General features: G+C 53.2%; 2 protein-coding genes across 2 annotated transcripts; both read left to right on the top strand.

Moving 5' to 3' along the window:
- The first annotated feature begins 11,774 nt into the window (after nucleotides 1–11,774).
- CDSN (corneodesmosin) lies at nucleotides 11,775–16,320 on the top strand. The gene is made up of 2 exons (XM_061398539.1): nucleotides 11,775–11,894; nucleotides 13,962–16,320. The coding sequence occupies exons 1-2, from the start codon at nucleotides 11,810–11,812 to the stop codon at nucleotides 15,554–15,556; spliced, it is 1,680 nt and encodes a 559-aa protein (XP_061254523.1). The 5' UTR covers nucleotides 11,775–11,809; the 3' UTR covers nucleotides 15,557–16,320.
- A 2,691-nt stretch (nucleotides 16,321–19,011) lies between these two features.
- On the top strand, nucleotides 19,012–20,744 carry C23H6orf15 (chromosome 23 C6orf15 homolog). The gene is made up of 2 exons (XM_061397735.1): nucleotides 19,012–19,684; nucleotides 19,924–20,744. The coding sequence occupies exons 1-2, from the start codon at nucleotides 19,618–19,620 to the stop codon at nucleotides 20,742–20,744; spliced, it is 888 nt and encodes a 295-aa protein (XP_061253719.1). The 5' UTR covers nucleotides 19,012–19,617.
- Nucleotides 20,745–21,362: the final 618 nt, after the last annotated feature.

Raw genomic sequence — 21,362 nt, forward strand, 5'->3', positions numbered from 1 at the left:
AAGACAATGAATAAAAATATACAGTTCCCACTCTCAGGAAGCCAAAATTAGGTCAGGGGAGACAGAATCTACATGCAAAGTTAAATAACAATGTCACAGACTGTAAGGGTGCATTAACTTCCTCATTACATGAGTAAGCATCATAGTAAAAAGCCTTGGCAGTAAACGCCATGAGTTCAGAAGAGAGTCGCCCTGGAGCAGCTGGAGTAGTCAGGGGAGGCTTCCAGGAGGAGGCCCCGAGCGGGGCGCGGCAGGAAGGCCTGGTGCCAGAAGGGACGACCCGCCAGGAAGGGGCGGACGCGGGTTGCCGGCGCAGGAGCAGGCGCGGAAGCTCGGGCCTCGCAGCCCCACGCCCACTCGGTCCAGGACCCGCCCTGAGCCTCCGCCCTGAGCCTCCGCCCGTGTGCGTGCTGTTTCCGCGGCCTGGAATAGTCCTCCTCTCCCCACCCAGGTGCATTTATCTTCCGCGACGCCTCTCCCGCGCTGCTCCGCACCCTCACCGGCTAAGTTATGCGGTGCAGGTGTGCCTGGAACGGATCTTGGCGGGGGGGCGGGGCAGTGTGTATTGCCAGCTCCCCTCCCCTCCCAGGCTCTGAGACTCTTGGGCAGAGACTGTCCCGCGCATTTCTTCTCGGCCCATTTTGGTGCCTACTGCAGTGCGCTGTCACTATCAGCAGCCCACCTGTGCCTGGAAATCTTTCTCCCCGGCATCGTTCGCTCTCCCACCCCGCAGCCCTTAATGGATGACAGACAAACAAGAGTATCAGTACTCTAGTCTTCTGAGCCCAGGTTACCCTCCGTGAGACTTCGCTTGGTTCCACGCAGTTGCTTGGCCTTCTTCCCTTCCTGGTCCCACTTTCCCACTCCCTTTCCCTCCTCCCCACCCTTATAACTTTGCCTTTTTTTTTTTTTTTTGGCTGAGCAGCCAGTCCTGTGGGATCTTATTTCCCCCTCCTAGGATAGAACCAAGCAAGGGGATCCAACCAGTCCACCCTAAAGGAATCAGTCCTGAACATTCACTGGAAGGACTGATGCTGAAGCTGAAACTCCAATACTCTGGCCGCCTGATGCGAAGAACCGACTGATTGGAAAAGACCCTGATGCTGGGAAAGACTGAGGGCAGGAAGCGAAGGGGACGACAGAGGATGAGATGGTTGGATGGCATCACCGACTCGATGGACATGAGTTTGAGCAAGCTGCGGGAATTGGTGATGGACAGGGAGGCCTGGCATGCTGCAGTCCATGGGGTTGCAAAGAGTTGAACCTGGGCCCCTTAGAGTGAAAGCAGGGAGTCTTAACTACTGGACCGCCAGGAAGTCCCCATAACTGTTCAATAAATCCCTTTCACATGAATTTTTGTTTTAGGATTTGCTTCTGGGACATCCCACCTGAGACTACAAATCCTTGCAGCTACTTTTTACTGCGCATGTGCGGTAGGGGCACTGTTGCCCGAGGCTACAGATTAAGCTCTCACTTAATTTGCACAATAACCCTATTGTTATCACCGTTTCTCAGAAGAGACAAACAAAGGCCCAGAGAGGTACAGTGACTCATGCAAGGTCACACGTGGTAGTGGTGGGGGGGCGGGTTGGGGGAAATGGCAAAACTGGGATGTGAACTGAGGTCTGTCCTGATTTTAACTACATTATCCCATCTCTTTAGTCATCTGTCTAACTCCCTGGGACTGCATGAACACTTAATATATTGTATTAATCAGGGTTCTCCACAGAAACAAAACCAATAGAATACACATGTTAAGTGAAAGTTGCTCAGCTGTGTCCGACTCTTTGTGACCCCATGGACTGTAGCCTGCCAGGTTCCTCTGTCTATGGAATTCTCCAGGCAAGAATACTGGAGTGGATTGCCATTTCCTTCTCCAGAGGATCTTCCCGACACAGGGATCTTCCCTGGGGGATTGAACTCAGGTCTCCTGCAACAGGAAGGTTTACTATAGGAATTGTCTCTTCAGATTATGAAGGCTGAGAATGCCCATGATCTGCCATCTGCAAGCTGGAGAACCAGGAAAGCCAGTAGAGCAATTTAATCCCAGTCTGAAGGCCTGAGAATCAGGGGAGCCAATGGTTCCAGTATGAGTGCAGAGGCCCAAGAATCAAGGGGTTGATGGGGGTAAATCCCAGTCTGAGTCCAAAGACCAAGAACCAGATGCCTGAGGGCAGGAGAAGATGGGCGTCCTGCTCAGAGAGCAGAGTTGCCCTTCCTCCTCCTTTTTGTTCTATTCTGCCCTTAGATGGATGCCCACCCACACTGATGAGGGCAATCTTCTTTACTCAGTCTACTGACTCAAATGCTAATGTCTTCCAGAAACACCCTCACAGACACACCTGAACTGTAAGGTTTCATCAGGTCTCTGGGCATTCTTTAGCCCAGTCAAAAAAATTTTTTTTCAAATATATTGATTTAGATGCCGGGTCTTAGTTGCACCCCATGTGGGACCTAGTTCCTGGAGCTCCTGCACTGGGAGTGCAGAGTCTTTAGCCACAGGACCACTGAGGAAGTCCCCTGGCCTAGTCAAACTGACACATAAAATTATATCATCACATACATGTTTTATGAATGGCTGAATTCACTAGTGAGTGGAGAGTAGATGAAAATGGTGAGTGTGTGTGTGTACATATATATATATATATATATAAATTTTTTTTTCCTGGCTGGCTGCACCATGCGGCTTATGGGATCTCAGTTCTTCAACCGGGAATTGAGCCCAGCTGAGGCAGTGAAAGCTCAGAATCCTAACCACTAGGCCACCAGGGAACTGCCAGAGTGAAGGGTTTATAGCCTGGAGAGGAGGGCGAAGTTGTGGGACAGGTAGGTTGAGGGGAATTAGAGATGGTAGCAGTGCCCAGCTCAGGAGCTCATATCTGAAAGCCTTTCTCCTCGGATAGAACTGTGTTCTTTGTAGGGAGGTGCACATACCTGGCTGGTGTATGGTGACAGGGAGGTATGGAATGGAAGCGAAGAAGGAAGTCTGGACCCCTCAAACTGACTCTCAGCAACTTCCCAAGCCAGTGTACTGAAGTTCGTTGGGAATGGAAAGAGAAAAACATTCTTAAAACAGAGAAAGTGAGTGGAAAAACCGAGTCCCTGGAAAGGATCTCAGGCTCTTTGCATCATTTGCACATGTTGGTTTCCATGTCTTTCTCACCTCGTTAAGTGCGAGCTTGAGGGCAAGGGTTGCGTCTGGTCTGTCTTTGTATGCCTTACTTTTCTCCTAGTACTTGGCCCACGAGGTGTTCAATTCAGCAAATTATTAGCCCATTTCACAGATGAGGAAACTGCTGCTGACCGAGGTAGCTCACCTTCCAAGACAACACACGTGCTAAAGTCAACCCTGGATGTAGGCTCCAAACCAACTCTTCCTAATTTGACCCAACAGGTGGATGAATGGGAGAATGAAGGGAAAGCAAGAAGGAATTGGGGATTGTAATTCCTGTTACTAGGCAGCAGATGTTGTCACCTAAGAATGCTTGCTTATTAGCTGGGAGGAGGCCTGAGTGGGACTGGATGGTACGGAATATTAACACAGGGGAACCCACTGTGCCAGTTTATCCATTCAAATTAGACAATGCTGATTCTTCCCCACCTGCCTTGGCTGACCTCACCTAGGAGTGAATGCAGTGGGGACACTATCACATCTTATGTCAACATGGAGTCATAGGACTAAATAATAGAATAGGATCAGAAAATCAGAGAACAATGGCTCAGTACCTTGGACATGGCAGGTAGTCAGTAAATGCTTAGCCAATGAGAGAAAAGAAACTAGAACTAGTATCATGATATAATCTAATTATAGAAGTTGAGTTACCTTGAGAAAGCATTGGGCGCAGCCCTCAGCCTTTGGGCAGACAAATGATGTGTTTGGACTAGACAGGAGAAATGGCTGTGTGCGCTTCTTTGAAGATCTCTAGGCCTGGAAATGCCAAACCATTCATTTGTTTATCCATTTGCCCATATCAGATCAGTTCAGTCGCTGAGTTGTGTCTGAGTCTTTGCAACCCCATGAACCACAGCATGCCAGGCCTCCCTGTCCATCACCAACTCCTGGAGTCCACCCAAACCCATGTCCATCAAGTCGATGATGCCATCCAGCCATCTCATCCTCTGTTGTCCCCTTCTCCTCCTGCCCTCAATCTTTCCCAGCATCAGGGTCTTTTCAAATGAGTCATATAATGGTTATTTATTGAGCATGTACTGTGTGAGGTGCTAGGAGATGGTGACAATCCCAAGAAGTTTCAGTCCTCCCTGCCTTCAAGGAGCTCTGTGTCTCAAAAGGAAACTAAGATGTAAATCATGACAATAAAATGTGATAAAAGTTAAATGAATAAGGTACAAGTCCAGGAGGGAAGTCCTAACTCCTCTGCCAATTTCATGTTTCACTCATTTGATTGAAGACTTGTTTTGGTTTAGTTCTCCAGGTAGCTCAATGTAAAGAATCCACCTGCCAATGCAGGAGACACAGAAGACGTGGGTTCGATCCCTGAGTTGGGAAGATCCCCTGGAGGAGGAAATGGCAACCAGCTCCAGTATTCTTGCCTGGAGAATCCCCATGGACAGGGGAGCCTGGTGGGCTACAGTCCCCAGGGCCACAAAGAGTTGGACACAACTAAGCACATTCCTCCTCCTCCTAAGCTTTCTTGCTGTACATTTTATCCCTTTAGTCTTTAATTAAATGCCCACCAGGCGTCTGGTTCAAATAACTTGTTAGAAAGAAAGAAAGTGAGGGCGCTTAGTCATGTCCGACTCTTTGTGACCCCATGAACTATAGCCTACCAGGCTCCTGTGTCCATGGGATTTTCCAGGCAAGAGTACAGGAGTGGGTTGTCATTTCCTTCTCTAACCCAGGGATCGGACCCAGGTCTCCCACATGGCAATAACTTGTTGAATTAAACCAAATCCACCTCCAAAGGTTTTTCCAGCTAATATCCTTCTCTTTTATGGCATAACCTCAACTCCTGTGATGGAGGTAAAACAGGATAGTGTAGTGGTGAGAGCATCGTGTTGTGATCTGATTCGTTGTTCCTATTCTGCCATTTGATCTCTGCGTGGCACTTGGATGCAACTTTAGGGGATTTCTTTAGTAATCTGTAAATTTCTGCGCAAGGCTGAGAGCCTCAATTCTTCCTTTGTGGTGTTCCACAATCTGCCGAGGGCAGCATAGAGACTCCTCCAAGGTGTTTCCCTCCAGAGTCTTCCTTGCTCTTCCTTGAACATCAACCACTGCCCCCGCCTCTGTCCGGCCCCACTAATGCCCTCTTGGTCGCCAAGGTGAGTCCTTTAAGGTGAGTCAGGCACATGAGGTTAAATGAGGTAGGCACGGGGGCCCTCAGGAAAATTCAGGCCAGGATGCTTGCCCTAGGGGTCCACACCTTCATTATCTATTTCTCTCATTATGAACTGAGTTTCCTCCATGAGCCAGGCAGTGCTCTGAAGCTGTGGAAACAGTGGTGAATCAGAAAGGAGGGTCCTGCCTTCACAAGGCTTACCTTCTAGTGGGGGAAGTGAACAATGTGAGCAGATCATACAGGATGTATGTGATAGGAAATCATGTCCTGAGAAGAGCTATGGAGAAAATGAAGGCAGAGGAAGCACATAGAGAATGATGGGCCTTGAGTGTGGGGATGGGGATGGGGGAGTACAATTTTAAATAAAAAAGAGAGGGCTTCTGAGGAGGTGGCAGGCCACAAAGGACTGAATGAAATGAGAAAACACTGCCAGGTCATGTAAATATCCGGGGAGAAGAGGAAAAACTAGCTTGGTGCTAAGTATAGGCTACAGCATCAGGATTCCAGGTAAAGTACCCAGCTTCTGGTAGTAGCCGTCATCTTAATACCCTAAGCTTGTGTCTGCAGCTGCAAAGGATAAACAATAACCTTTGTCTCCTAGGAGCATGCAGAGAATTAAGATAAATCCGGCACGTGCAGATGTTGGTGACGAGCTGATTGTTACGCACCATCAGGGAGGAGTCAGTGTCCTTTTCTGGTTCTAGTCCTGGCGCCCCAAGAACAGAGCTGGACACGGGATGCCAGCCTCTCCAATGGGATTCCGTGTTTCCTGCTGTGCTAACCTGCATGCGCGGGTGATACTTGAGGCTCCAGAGGCACACTGTGAGGGAAGAGATGCTCCCTGCCCTCGAGGAGCTCTAAGCGTGAGAGACTGAGACCAGCGGGAAGAAGGAGGGAAGAGCGGCCCCTGCAGATCCCACCCTGGAAACTCTGAGGGCCACACCCTGCCTAGACATCCCTCTGACACAATCCTTCAGCCTCACCCGAATACACGCTCAGGTTGCTCCGAGGTCCCCTCTCTCACCCTCTCCTGCTGGATCCGGAGGGAGCTGGGTCTCTAATTCTGGGTGACCAATAACAATAAAATGCATGAATGGCAACAGTGGAAAGAATGACTATTTAATAGTTGAGCGTAATGAGTGGACCATGAGCCCTGGTTTCCCTAGCGCTTGCTCCACAGAACAGAGAAGAGGAAAAATATTGTTGTTACTCCGAGAGCTAATCACAGCCTCCACATTCACCTCCTCACAAGACAGGAGGGCCAGTGGCCAAATCAGATGTGGCTTAAACAGAGCTGTGAAGTCTTGGACTCAAGGAGCATGACCATCACTCAGCTGACTCCCTGATTCATGCAGGAGGGCAAGAGGAGGAAGGGGAAAAAATGGGGCTGGGGGGACAGATATCCTGGTGGGCAGAGCACCCACCTGCCAAGTTCTTCCTCTGTGGGATTCACTGGCTGAAGTCCTGGCTCTGACCCCGGCCCTCACTCCCATGTCCCTGCTCTGGTACCCGGGTCTCTTGAAGAGCGGAGCTGCCAGAAGGGTGAAAACAGGGCCGAGAGGAGCAAAAGGGGATGCCGACGTGCTGACCAGGCCAAGTCAAGATCAGTCTTAATGGAGAGAGTGATGGACCAGGTTGCCGAGGGGAGAAGGGAGGGTGTGGCTGAGTAGGGACCACACCGTGGAATATATATATATATATGTATGTATATAATATTTATATATTTGGCTGCATCTGATCTTAGTTGTGGCATGCGAACTCTTAGTTACCGCATGTGGGATCTAGTTTCCTGACCAGGGATCGAATCTGGTCCCCTTGCATTGGGAGCAAGCAGTCTTAGCCACTGGACCACTGAGGAATCCCCCATGGAATGTATTTTGAAGACCACTCTCCAGGGCAGTGATTCTCATGTAGGGGTGAGCTCTCCTGAGTCACCTAGGGGATTTTCTGACACAGCACTGTCTACCCCACCCCAGCATCAGATGAATCCTTGTTCAGGGGGAAATCCCAGGACTTCCTCCTCAGGGCCACGTGACCTCTGCTTTCTGTTAATGGAAGTGTGCTGCGTCCCGCAGAAGAAAAAGCTCATCCATGGGAGAGAAGAGAGGCTCAAGGGGACCAGTCACTCACAAGGAATGAGGGCGGGACAGACAGGCCCACGAGAGAGCACGGCTGAGTGGCTCTGTGTCAGAGCCAAGTTCAAGTCCTCCACAGGTGCTGACCAGGCCAGAGGAGGAAACAGCAGGGGAGGAACATGGTTTTGGAGCAAAGGAGGGGAGAGCCCATAGGTACTGGAGCCCAGAGTGGCCCTGCTGGCCTCTTCACCTCTCCCCACCATGGAATAACCTCCTCTTTCAGGCTTTTTCTCTTTCTATCTAAAACAATATATATATTTATTTATTTGATCTTTGTTGTGGCACTCAAGCTTCTTAGTTGTGGCATGTGGGATTTAGTTCCCTGACCAGGGATCGAACCCGGGCCTCCTGCATCAGGAGCACAGAGTCTTAGCCAAAAGGCCACCAGGAAAGTCCCCTATTTTTTTTTTTTTTTTCCTCACTCTTTTTCCCTACTCAAGCGTAAGCCTTAGCTCTACTGGGGACCGCTGCATGGAACACTCATTCTAGGACTGCTGGCCTGACTTTCAGGCCCATGGGTGAAATGCAGAGAAGAAAAGGTTGAGTGGGAGGGACTTCCTCACTCAGGATTTAACTTCTGAGACTTTGATGGCAGAGGAATTTGCACATATTCTTACAGGGATTAAGGATCGGCTGAAGCCTGTCCATGGACCACTGCCATTAATTTATGGCACAGGATCAGTTGCATGAAGAAATGAGACCTGTGTGGACTGCGTCTGAGTCCTTTCCAAACTCTTTTGCTTATTATCAGCTGGTTTGGGCAAATAATTTAAACTCAGTTTTGTCATCTGTGAAATGGGGGAGAAAAAACACTCATCCACGGGGCTGTTGTAAGGATTAAACAGAGCAGGTGTTGGCTCTGTGGGACCACGTCTGGCCCACAGTCTGCAATCGGGAAACCGTGGTTCTCTACTCCAAACCTCCTCTCCCCAGGCTGTTCCCACTCAGACCCCTCAGTTCCCAAGCCCTCCTCTAACCTGGTTATGGTCACCGCCCTGCAGGTCCATGCAGTCCATTCCTCCAGCCTGCTATTCTGTGTCTATGCTTCCCACACCAACTCAAGCCAGTGCACCTTCTAAATATTCTTTCAGCGCCGCCAGGGCCCTGAGTCTGAGCCGCCTGCTCCCTCTCTTCTCCTCATTCCTCAAGGGCCAGGGAAAGTCCTGCCGCCTCCTCGAAGCCAAGTGCCTGCCCCCTTTCTCCAGGCCAGCCTTCCTCCTAGGCTGTGAGTTCGCAGCTGGATGGCAGCTCCTCAAGGGCAAGGACGGGTCATCATCCCCCACCTGTGTTGCAGTTTAGGACGGTGGACATTGAACCCAAGCCCCATGCAGAACACGACAGCACAGGGGAGCCCGGGGAGGCTTGGAGTGGATGCAGCCTGCTTTCTTCAGATACAGGGCAGGGACCCTACGGGCGGCACGTGCTTTAAGCTTGACCTTGTCTGGTGGGCAGTTGTCCCCTGCCTCACACACTCTCTCACTCACTCCTTCCATTGGGCAGGGCATTTGCTGGCAGGTGAGGGGTAGACTCAGCGGCTGGAGAACACAGCGGGCCCACCTATGCCACGTGGGCCTCGTCTCACTGGTCAGTGTCCTGAGGTGGCCCTGGCTTGGGCACTCCCTCAGTCAGTGCCCTTCCCTGCCCTCCTGGCTGCCATCAGCTTCAGATTTTTGCTGCCTGAGCTGAGAGAGGGGTTAATGGGGAGACCCGGGGACGCAGCAAAGTAAACCACGTCGGGGCTGATTTCAGTAGGAAAGGGCTCAGAGGGCCCACGTGTGGCAGGTGGTGGAGGGATGGGGCAGACGTGGGTGTGCGATGGGGTGGGAGCGTGGATAGGAGGACAGCAGTCGGGAGGAGGAATGTGGCCACACCACTGTGTCGTGTGGGTGGCTGGAGATCTGGCGAGAGGCCCAGAGAGACAGTGCCTCCTCCAGCCCTAGCCCCGCCAAGGTCAGGAGGCACGGGAGGGAAAAACAGGACAAACACCACCACCTCTGTTTGCACTAGGACAGAATAACCCACAGAGCCCGCTGTTCCTCCTCTTCTCGCCACCCACGAGGCTCCTCTTCCCTCGGCCGCTCCCCTCTCTGCTCCCAGGGCCCCCTCCCTCCTTGCCCGCTGGAACTGGAGCCAGTGGGGCCTGAGAGTCTAGGAAGGAGCAGCATTTTCAACAGCACCCCTGTGTGCAATGTCTGCTGCCCTGTAGGAGGGGAAGGGGGCAGAGAGGAGACTTCTAGGGGTCAGCTGGACTGGAGAGAACCTGGGGCTGTGGGTGAGCCCAGCCTAGTTGCCTTCCCCCGGTGGAGGACACAGGCATTGTTTAAAATACTCCCATTTTGCAGATGGGCACACTGAAGTTCAGAGAGTTTGGGTGAGTTGCCCAAAGCTGGGAGGTTAGCTGGGACTTGAATCCAGGTCATCCTGATTCTGAAACCAGTGTTTTTTTTTTTTTTCCCTCCCCACTGCATCAACCCTCTTCAGGGACTGCTGTCTCGCTAGCCCCACAGCCCATTTCCCTTCCACTCTCATTTTGGGTACTGGCGGACACTCAAGGGCTAGATTCAACCGACTGTAGCTACTAGGCACATGTAGCTATTTACATTTAAATTAAGATTAAAAATTCAGGGCCACTCTGGCAGCTTAGTGGTAAGGAACCACCTGCCAATGCAGAAGACGCAGGTTCCATCCCTGGGTAGCAAAGATCCCATGTGCCGCAGAGTGACTAAGCCCTGTGCCACAACTACTGAGCCAGAGCTCTAGAGCCCGGGAGCCACAGCTACTGAGTCCACGTGCCGCAGCTACTGAAGCTTGCGTGCCTGGAGCCCGTGCTCCGCGACAAGAGAAACCACTGCAATGAGAAGCCCACGCACTGCAACTAGAGAAAGCCCGCACACAGCAGCAAAGACCCAGCGTAGCCAACAGTAAATCAATCTTTAAAAGATTCGATCCCTCCAATCGTAGTAGCCCCATTTCACATGCTCAGTGGCCGCAACTTGGCGAGTAGCTACCATTTCGGACAGCACAGAGTCAGAACAATTCCATGGTCGCAGAAGATTCTGTAGACAGTGCCGGGCTGGGTCGGGACCAGGGCAGGAGACAGAGAAAAGGACAGAGGAGCCCGGGGCTCCAGGGGAACAGCTGCCTCTGTGAGGAGACCGGGTAGTGTGGGACTGAGGGTCCGGGTGGGGGCAGGGAGAGGGCTGGGTGGGCTTGGGACGGAGGCAGAGAACCTGACCGGACTCCCAGGTCCCTCCCTCCGATACTGATACTGTGGGCAATACCAGTGAGCAATTAATTGGCTGGGGTGGGGCCAGGGTTAAAAGCAGAGGGTGGGGAGTACAGGGGAGAGGGACCGCCCCCCTCTTAGCAGACCTTGGAGTTCTGCTCCTCCAGGCCTGCCCTTCATCCTCAGGGACTCGGGAGTCCGGTGACCCTTCTTTGTCCTACCCAGGATCCTACCCAGGCCGAGCCAGCTGCTTCCTGTTCGCTCATTCAGGCCGGGCAGCCAGTTAATGGGCGGCAGGGCCACCACCTTCCCAATTAGTCTTATTAGCCTCTTGCTCACCCACTGGAGTCAGGGTCACCCCTAGAGGAGGGGCTGTGAGTGGCCTGTGAGTAACCGAGGCCCAGCTATGACAGGGGTCCCCAGCCCAGGCCGGTCCCCAGACTGAGGCCCTGGCGTCCAGCGCCCACATGCTGTCCCTGGAGCCCCCCAGAAGGGAGAGATCAGGGGGCTGGTTTTGGAGTACAGACTTCGAAGGCCCACTCACTGCTGGAACACAGAATAGGAGTGTGGCAGGCATGGGACCTGGGCTGTGACAGCAGGAGGTGGGGAGGGAGGAGGAGACTGGAAGCTGAGTGATGGGTCCCCAGGAAAGGGCCGGATCCAGGAGCTGTAGGTGGGATCCCAGGTGGGGCAGGGGCTGCAGCCGGTACCTGAGGGCAAGTTGAAATGCCCACATCTGTGCGTGGAGAGAGGACGGGGTGTCAGACACGCCAATACTGGGGAAGGCAGGAGAGTGAGGGAGCCAGGTGACTGGGCCCCGTGGTGAGAGTGGCTGCCCCAGAGTGGGCGGCTGCTGGGGCAGAGCGCCTTGGTTCCAGGTTAGGCAACGAGGAGCCGGAGCCGGCCGGCCAGCTGGCCCCTCGGCCACGGCACACTCCACACACTGCAGCCGGCCCTGCTGCTGAGTAGGCAGATGCTCAAACTGATTGCTTCAGCTCCTCCCGGCCACACCAACTTCCCCCAGGCACTTACCCCTCCGCCCCTCCTGCCCTCCCCACAGTGACTCCTGTCCTGAGAATGTCCTGCCCTGGCATAAAGGCCCCGGGTGTCCAGGAGCTGCTGTCAGTCAGGAGGCCACGCGGTCCAAGATGGGCTCTTCACGAGCATCCCAGATAGGGTGTGTGGGAGGGCGAGGGGTGCTGGCTTTGCTGCTGGCTGGTCTCCTCCTGCAAGGTAGGAGGTTGGGGCCCTGGGAGTGGGGAGAGTGGGGAGAGAAGGGAGATTCAGGCGCGCAGACAACCGGTCAGGGAAGGCTGGAGGGATGAGAGTCCAGGAGAGGACTCAGAGAGGGGAGATTTGGGGGAGGGCTGGGGCTCTGGAACCTGAGGCTTGAGTCTAGAGGCTGCTCCTCACTGCCTTGGCACCTCAGGCAAGCTACTTAAACTTTCTGAGCCTCCCTTTCCGAAAGTTAAAAAATGAGCTTAATGTTAACACCTCGCTCTAGTTTCTCTGAGTCTCTAATTAAGTAATGCATGTGACACTGCTGTGGAAATTCTAGACGGTTATATGTTGATGGATATTGTTGTAATTATATTATTATTGGGGTGCTAGAAGATGAAGATTGGATATTTAGTAGTCATAATTGCTACCATTCATAGAGGCCCTTTTATATGCCAGGCACTATTAGCACTATATTTATTTTTAATTTTTTAACCATGCTGCGAGGCCTGTGGGATTCTAATTCCCTGACCAGGGATCAAACCCGTGCCCCCTGCGTTGGGAGCACAGCAGTCTTAACCAGTGGACTGAGAGGGAAGTTGCATGTACTAGCACTTTAAGTACATTAGCTTTTTTAATCAGTAGAAGAACTGTGTGAGAGATTTGTTATTCCCACTCTGCAAAGGAGGACACAGAGGTTGGAGAGCTGAGGAAACTGGCTCAAGATTACAAATTAGAAGGCAGTTAAGCCGGGCTCCAAACCCCAGGCTGGGTGACTCTGGGGTCTCTGCTGGGTGACCACAGCTGTGTGGCATGGGGGAGCAGGGGAGGACAGTAGGGTGCTGGCTGATTGGTGCAGCAGGGTGGAGGGGGCTGCGGGCAGAGCCGGGGGTTGGTGTGAAGGTGGACGTGTTGAATTTCTTTTTTAGGAGAGAATGGGGACTGCACAAATTGTGGAGACCTGGTTTTTGGTGGGGGTTGAAGGGGGAGTAATAAATCATGGGGGTTGAGGGAGGAGTAAATAAATCATGAATAATGTTGTCTGTTTTTGTAAAGCAGTTTCTAATAGATGATCACATCCAGTGGTCACAGTAACGCTATGAGGAAGGCAGGGCCAATCTGGCCTCTCCAAATATATAAGCTGAAGCACATGGCTCTTGGGACTGGAGGGGGTCGAGGAGGGGAGCAGATGAAGGATGGGGGGAGGGTAAGCCGGGGTGAGGAACAAAGGGTCAGTTCCGGAAAGACAGTCGGATGTGGGTCTGGGGGCAGGCAGGCCCGCGGTACTGATGGAGGTCAGAGGCCTGGGGAGGGTTTCATTCCGTGTCCCTGGGCTGGGCTCGGGTGCAGTGTCCTGTTGCTGCGTGGGTACCAGCAGATTCTGAAGCAACAGCGCATGGCCCCGTGTCTGGCCCCTGCCCAGGCTTGCTGGCATGGCATGCTGAGATGGGAAGCAGGGTTTCTCTCCTGCACCCGAGCCTGGCCTTTTGAGGGAAGCGGGTGACCGAACCATGGTCCCCGCGTGTCCTGCCCTTTACTGCAGTCCCTCTGTCTTTCTCCTGTTCCTCTTTCCCCGTTTCCCTGCTTCCTTTCCCTGTTTCCCTGCTTCCTTTCCCCTGTTTCCCCTGTTTCTCAGCGTCCCTTTGGCTATTTCCCCTCGTTTCTCAGTCCTCCGTCATCTGTCTTTCTTCTCCTTCTGTTTGGTCCCGAGATCTCTCCCACCTCTCAGAGCCTCACTCTCCCCCATTCTCTGTCTCTCTGGTGTTCTGTTTTTTAGACCTATTCGCTCCTGCCACTTCTTCATTCCCTCTCATCTTCCTCTGAGGCCTCCCGTTTTGGAGTCTCATATTCTTTTTCTCTGGTCGATCTCCAGCTTCCCTCCTGCCTCTTCTCCCGGAATAAGCTGCCATCTCATTTTCCTTCAGCTGTGAAAGCCACTTCTCTCTACCTTTTCCATCCCAGACTCTCTCCCTGGGCTCATCTTGGGAGAGATCAGAATGTCAGATGCCTGAGGTGGGCCTGGGAGGGGAGGGAGAAAGCCCAGTCTCTCTGGCCCTTACTAACCACTGCTTTCCTCACCAGGGACCTTGGCCAAGAGCATCGGGACCTTCTTAGACCCCTGCAAGGACCCCACACGTATTACCTCCCCCAATGACCCCTGTCTCCTGGGGAAGGGGGGCTCCAGCAGCTCCAGTGGTGGTTCCAGTGGCAGCTCTGGTGGTGGTTCCAGTGGAAGCTCCAGTGGCTCCAGTGGCAGTTCCAGCAGTTCCAGTGGTGTTTCCAGTGGCTTGAGTGGTCACCCCAGTGGTGGTTCCAGTGGCAGCTCCAGTGGCTCCAGTGTTTCCAGTGGCCCCAGTGGTGGCCCCAGTGGCAGCTCCAGTGGCTCCAGTGGTGTTTCCAGTGGCTTGAGTGGTCGCCCCAGTGGTGGTTACAGTGGCAGCTCCAGCAGTGTCTCCGGCAGTGGCTCCACCGGATCCATTGTTGCCCATGGTGGTTCTTCTGGATCTTCGTTATTTAAGCCAGGAACAGGGTATTCCCAGATAAGCTACTCCTCTGGATCAGGCTCTACTCTACAAGGTGCATCGAGCTCCCTCCCGTCAGGAAGCATCAGCTCCCCGTCAGGAGGAGGCTTGAGCTCTTCTGGTTCCCAAACCTCCTGGTTGTCCAGTAGTGGGGGCCAGAAGGTCAGCTCCAAGCTGCGGCCCTGTGGTCCCGACATCCCTGACTCTCCCTGCAGCGGGGGACCCATCGTCTCACACTCTGGCTCCTACATCTCCAGCTCCCACTCTGTGTCTGGGGGTCAGAGGCCAGTAGTGGTGGTGGTGGAGCAGCATGGCTCTGGTGGCCCTGGTGGCCCCGGAGTGGGTCAAAGGGTCCCCTGCCTCAATGGAGGCCCTCCAGGAAAGCCCTGCCCCCCCATCACCTCTGTGGACCAATATGGCAGCTACGAGGTGGTGGGCGGCTCCTCCAACAGCTATCTGGTCCCAGGCATGACCTACAGTGGGGGCAAAATCTACCCGGTGGGCTACTTCACCAAAGAGGGCCCCATCAAAGGCTCTCCAGGGGTGCCCTCCTTTGCTGCTGGGCCCCCCATCTCTGAGGGCAAGTACTTCTCTGGCAACCCCATCATCCCCAGCCACAGCTCTTCTAGCTCCAATATCTACCAATCCGGAGCTTCCTCGACTGTGGTGTTCCAGCCAGTGGGCTCTGGTGGGGTCCAGCCCTGTGTGGTCGGCTCCTTGGGCTCTAAGGGGCCCTGCTCCCTCTCCAGCTCTGGAGTCTCCAGCAGTTCCAGCATTTCCAGCAGTTCTAGTTCATCTTTCCATCCCTGTGGTGGTGTTTCTCAGGGGCCCTGCTCCCCACCAGGCACTGGCTCCCTCAGCGGCAGCTCTAGCTCCCTATCTGGTGGCAAAATCATCCTTCAGCCCTGTGGCAGCAAGTCCAGCGCTCCTGGTCACCCTTGTATTTCTGTTTCCTCCTCGACACTGAGTGGGGGTCCAAATGGCTCTCCCCAACCTGACCCCTCAGCTGGTGCCAAGCCCTGTGGTCCCGGCAACTCTGGAAAGACCCCTTGTCGCTCCATCCGGGACATCCTAGCCCAGGTGAAGCCTCTGGGGCCCCAGCTAGCTGACCCTGAAGTTTTCCTACCCCAGGGAGATCTACCTAACAGTTCTTAAAGCAGATTTTGCCTCCACGCGTGTGCAGGCACACACACACACACACACACACACACACACACATTCCATCTCTCAAGTGGGAGAAGTTCAGGGGTAGTCCAGGCATGGGGTAGCTCAATTTCCCTCCTCCCTCCCAAAAGAGCTGCCCCTACTTCCCCCATCACCCCAGAGTGGTGGACTCTCCCTTATCACCTCTTCTTTTTTCACCTCCCCAAACTGTAGGCTCCAAATCCCTTTCCTCATTCTCTCTCCTTCTACTGCAGGGCCCCACCCCCTGCCAGATTCCCATTCCCCAGAATTTCCTCTGCCATTTCTTTGAGATGGTATAGTCTACTGGCTACCCCTACCCATTCAGATTCTTAACTGGGATCCCCCCGAAATCTCCTAGAGTAACTGTGATGCCTGGACAAGTCATCCCCTCCCCACCCTCATCCCAGCTTTGCCAAATAAAGCACAAACCAAACGATTATTTGAAAACAATGACCATTTTTCACTGATCTCATTCCACCATCTGGTCAACCAGCGAGATATACTATTGGGTTCTCACACTCCCAGTTCCACTCCCGCCCTCCATTATAGAGCTCACCACGCCCTTTGTGAGTTCCCAAACACTCCTCCTTGTCTCTCAGACTCCATCTCAGTCCAGCACTCAGATGCTTCGCACCCTGCGTTGGGGAGATACCAGGCTCTCTGCGGAGACTGGGACAGCCTCCCTGCTCTCACTGGGTCCAGCACAGATGTTTCAATAAACTGTGAGAACTAGATTAGACTCTTCGCCTTCTTGGTGTCCAGGGTTTCCTCTTAGGACCTGGGTGATGCTCTCCTCTGCCTCTAAAGGTCCTGTGTCCCCCACTTTCATTTGTAAATTGGCCCTGGTATTTCTTACATCTTACATCTCCTCCCACAAAGGAGGAAAACAATAAATATTTATTGAACCGAAAGCAGGAGGTCAAGCAACCTTGGTCTCCCAGATCTTTCCTCCCACGTCTCTTCTCTCGAACTCCCCAGGAAATTCATTCTCTCCACTGCCCATTCACCCGGGGGTCCTCCCCTCTCCTTACGAAGAGCCCTAATGATTCCCTCCCCGCCCCACACCCGGCTCCTTCTCCTCTACCTTTAGTTGGCCTCATCTTTCAGACGCCATCCTCTCTGGGTGTCCTGAGCATCGATTTCCTGGGTTTCTGGGACACCTGGAGCCTTGGGAAGGCTGGAACACAACAGCCCAGACCAGATTCCTGGGGACTGAGTAGGAGCCCAGGCGGGTGCTGTTTTGGGAGCTGTGGGTGGAGAGAGTAAAAGACGGAGAGTGCGGCAGCACGCAGGGTGTGCAGCCCAGCACGGTGACTCACTGGCCTACGGTGACAGGCCCCAGCCGGGGTAGAACACGGCCAGCAGTGTCCTTTCCCCCTTCACTCTCTTGCTGCCTCTGCTGTGGGTCTACAGTGAGAGCTGGAGAGGTGAGAGGGAAGCGCTACAGTGGGAAGGAGAGGTGGCCTCCCCCAGAGAACACCAAGATTGTGGAGAATGTACCGAGGGCCACGTGACTATGTCCTGGAGACAGCAGGGGAGACGCCAAGGCCGAGGCAGCTCTCACACCCCAAGGAGGGGACAGTGAACTGTGCTTATCCCTACAGGAAGGGCCTCAACCTGAAGCACAGGGCACCTCCCAGAGCCTCTGCTTGGCTGCAAAGGAACTGACCCCTGCCCTAGGAGCCACTTCATTCTCTCCTGTTGGGATGGTATTCAGTTCAGTTCAGTCGCTCAGTCATGTCCGACTCTTTGTGACCCCATGGATTGCAGCACACCAGGCCTCCCTGTCCATCACCAACTCCTGGAGTTTACTCAAACTCATGTCCATTGAGTTGGGGATGGTGTTAGCTGGCCCCAAATTTAGGACTGTTGTTGAGATTCCTGAACCAGCAGAAATATGTTATATTGATTAGAAATGACCTGGAGCAGTGAGTCAACCTGCAGGCTTGACTGAAGACAGAGGAGGGCTCCAGAATAGTCCTGTCTGTGTTAGCACTGTGGAGTTGCCCTTGGTTACTATTACCTGGACTGCAGCGGACGACAGGAGTCAAGACCCTTGACCGCCACTGTGGGAGGGCTGCAGCCTCTGACCTGGACCTCTGGTTTCTGGTGTGATCCAGGTCAAAACGTTTTGTAAAACTGATGGATGTCACCCCCAAAAGGCTACTGTCCTGTACCCACTGGCCAGATCTGCATCTTTTCTTTTTTTTTTTAATTTTTATTGGAGTATAGTTCCTAGTTTAAAAAAATTAAGCATTATTAATATTTACATTAGGCTATTCAGGATTGGGGCTTCCCTGGTGGCTCAGTGGTAAAGAATCCTTCTGAAAAGGCAGGAGCCTCAAGTTCAATGCCTGGAAGATCAGAAAGATACCCGGGAGAAGGAAGTGGCAACCCACTCCAGTATTCTTCTCTGGAGAATTCCGTGGACAGAGGAGCCTGATGGGCTACAGTCCATGGGGTCACAGAGTCAGACACTATTTAGTGGCTAAACAACAACAAATAGTTGACTTACAATGCTGTCCACCGACCAGATCTGGAAAGAAGTTCTTCCAGGAGTCAGCCAGCAGGGCCTGGGGATGAGGATGAAATGGTAAAGTCTAGCAGTTAATATTTTGGAGAAGGCAATGGCACCCCACTCCAGTACTCTTGCCTGGAAAATCCCATGGACAGAGGAGCCTGGTGGGCTGTAGTCGATGGGGTCGCGAAATGGTAAAGTCTAGCAGCTAATATTTAGACTTCCTGCAACAAGGGAAGCCTAGTCTGGGTGTGTCCTGGAAGCAAGCAATAGAGTAACAAAGGCATTTAGACACTTTTTATTGTAAAAATATCAAGCAGCTTTAAGAGTAGACAAAATAGTTAATGAACCCCTGTATTCTCATCACTCAGCCTTAACAATGATCAACTCCTGGTTACTTGACAAGAGCATATCAATGCCCTCCTCCTGCTTAGCGGGAAATATCTGTTCTCTTGCTGTCTCTTTCTCACTGTATCTCTTGTATTCTGTGGACATATTTGACCATCTGAGGTAGGCAGAATGGTGCCCTCCCCATCATCTAAGATGTCCATGTCCTGATGCCTGAAAACTAGAGTATGTGAGGTTACATAGCAAAGGGAAATTGTTTGCAGGTGGAATTAAGGTTGTTAGTCAGATGACCTTAAAATAGGAAGATTATCTGGGATTACTTGGGTGGGCCCGATGTAATCATAAGGATTTTTAAAGAGGGAAGAAGAGGAGGTCAGACTGACGCAGTATGAGACGATCCTGCTACTCCTGGCTTTGAACATGGAGGAAGTGGACCACGAGCCAAGGAGCCCGGGTGGCCTCTAGGAGCTGGAAGATGCAGGGAAATGGATTCTCCCCTGGGGGCCTCCAGAAAGGCTCTACCTGGACTTCTGATCTTCACAATTGTAAGATAGTAAATTTGTGTTGTAAGACATTCAGTTTGTGGTTACTTGTTATAGTAGCCGTAGGAAGCCAATATACCACCATCTTTTAAGGATGGGAACCAGGTCTATTTCCCATGACACAGGGTCTTATCTAGGAGCAGCCCCTCAGATGGGGGCCACTTCTGTACCGCAGAAGCTCCTGCAGTTCGAGGTCACGATGATGGAGCTTTGGGGATACATGAGAAAGTGCTGGAAGGCATAATCTGGATCCCAAACAGAAAGAGAATCAAGTGTTTCTATTGCTAAGAAGTGAAGAGATGGAGACCCCAAGGGTGAAGGTCCTCATGTGCTTGGCATAGGGAACCAGGAAGAGTAGGGCTGGCAACCAGCGATGAGCCGCAAGCCAGAACACCTGGATTCGGAAGGGGTGGGGAGCTTGAGGAAAAGAGCAGGGTGGGAACACCTAGCTTCCCTGGGTCATTCAAGTGGCACCTGTTGCCACAGAATGAATTAGAAATGAGGGTGGAATGTGGGGATTTATTGTCTCCATAACCACTGGCTCAGCCTGTTTTTGGTGTCCCCCACCCCACTGACAGGATAAAGGGCTGGATGTCTAGGGGCTGAGGGAGACGCAGAGCAAGATGCAGGGCTGCGTGGTGGGGAAGCGGGCTCCCCTAGGGCTGCTCCTCGTCTGTCTTCATCTCCCAGGTAGAGAGGCTGTGCCACTTCTTGGACAGGAGCAGACTGGGGGGCCTCAGGGGAGCTGGGATTGAGGGAAGGGGTAAAGGTGGGAGGCTGTACACTTGGGTCCCTGAGGAGGTAAGAGCTGGCTCAGGGAAAGTGAAGGGACTTGAAACAAAGGGGCTCAGGGAATCAGGGAGGGGAGGGCATTGGGACCAAACATCTGGTCCACTGGCTGCCTCCTCTTCCCCTTCCCCCTCCCCCAGGCCTCCTTGCCCGGAGCATCGGTGTGATGGAGGAGAAAGTTCCTCGAGACTTGGGGATCAGCTTGCCTCTGCTGGGACCATCTCCCTTGACCGGCCCCTCCAATGCCGAGCATCCTCAGCCCAAACCAGCCCCTGGGCCTAATGATTTGGCCAGGGCTGCTCTGAAGCCCAATCCTTCTCCACCGCATGGCTCTCAACCTGTAGGAGGTCCTGGAGTGCAGGGGTGGCCCCGCTCTGGGGGGCTGCTCTCCATGGACTCCTGGCCCTCGGAAGACCCTTGGCCGATGCTGGCAGCTGCGGTCGAGGACCACGTCGGGGAAGTGCTGCCCGGAGAACTGTCTTACCTTTCTAGGGTGGCTGCCCTCCCCGTGGGCAGCAGGCCTTGGCCTGCAGGGCCCTCTGCACACCCCGGAGACCCCTCACCTGAGTCCTCACTCTTCCACCGGGACTCTGAGTCTAGACGGCCATTCCGTCCTAATGTGCTGGGCTCCCTGGGAGACATCCTTGCCCGATCCCCACTCTGGGCTCTCATCAACAGAATAAGACGGCCACTTCTGCCTGGTCACCCCTGGGGGACCCTGAATCCCAGTACATCCTGGGGAGGTGGAGGTCCTGGCAGTGGATGGGGAACAAGGCCCATGCCATACCCTATGGGAATCTGGGGTAACACTCATCAATACCCAAGTACCAGCTGGGGGAATATTCCTCTATACCCGGGTATTAATCAGTTTCCTCCCAGAATTCTCCGTCCTCCTGGCTCCTCTTGGAGCATCCCAGCTGGCTTCCCCAGTCCTCAAAACCCTGGGTCACAGTGGAGTTAGGAGGGTGACAGGGCGGGGAAAACCCCAGTTAGAAGTCAGAGGAGGAAGTCCGGCTCCCTCCCCTTGTGGCATGAGCTAAATCAAGACCCTATCAGTTGTTTTCTAGCATCATCCCCACTGTCACTGCCTCCCTGCTCTCCCTGCGCTGATCTCCAATAAAACACAGCACTTACTGAATCCACTCCTTCTCGGTGTCTTTGTTTCTGGGTGAAAACTGGAGTTTTGTCCATCCCCATTTTCTAGTCATCTCCATGTCCCCCCAGGGTCCTCCTGATGCTCTCTTCCCATCCCCATCCTTTGCAAGAGATCAAAGCCCAGGTGTCTGAGGGTAGGGCCTCCTGGTCTCACCTGGGCCAGGTGGGAGAGCTGGCTCCACTGTCCTGGACTCTGAAAGGGGGAGGAAGGGCAGCAGGACTAACTGGGATGGCACCTGTGGCAGGAGGGAAGGATGAGGTCCAAGTGGGGAGTGAATGCCCTTTCATTCAGAGACACAGAGGGTCAGAGAAAGTCATTTAGTCTGCATTTGTCTTTCTTCCCAGAAAGTCACGGTTCTTGGAAGTGAAGGAGGCACTGATCTCCTCCCTTACATGCATCACTTGGTACATTGTGCCCCAAAGA

Source organism: Bos javanicus, chromosome 23 (assembly GCF_032452875.1).
Source record: "Bos javanicus breed banteng chromosome 23, ARS-OSU_banteng_1.0, whole genome shotgun sequence".
NCBI classification, from domain to species: Eukaryota; Metazoa; Chordata; class Mammalia; order Artiodactyla; family Bovidae; genus Bos; species Bos javanicus.

What these genes read in the sequence shown, in the direction of transcription:
- CDSN (XM_061398539.1), top strand. Translation starts at nt 11,810, where the DNA reads ATGGGCTCTTCACGAGCATCCCAGATAGGGTGTGTGGGAGGGCGAGGG. An exon ending in GGCTGGTCTCCTCCTGCAAG is followed by an intron (nt 11,895 to 13,961) that starts GTAGGAGGTTGG and finishes TTTCCTCACCAG; the next exon opens with GGACCTTGGCCAAGAGCATC.
- C23H6orf15 (XM_061397735.1), top strand. Translation starts at nt 19,618, where the DNA reads ATGCAGGGCTGCGTGGTGGGGAAGCGGGCTCCCCTAGGGCTGCTCCTC. An exon ending in CGTCTGTCTTCATCTCCCAG is followed by an intron (nt 19,685 to 19,923) that starts GTAGAGAGGCTG and finishes CCCCTCCCCCAG; the next exon opens with GCCTCCTTGCCCGGAGCATC.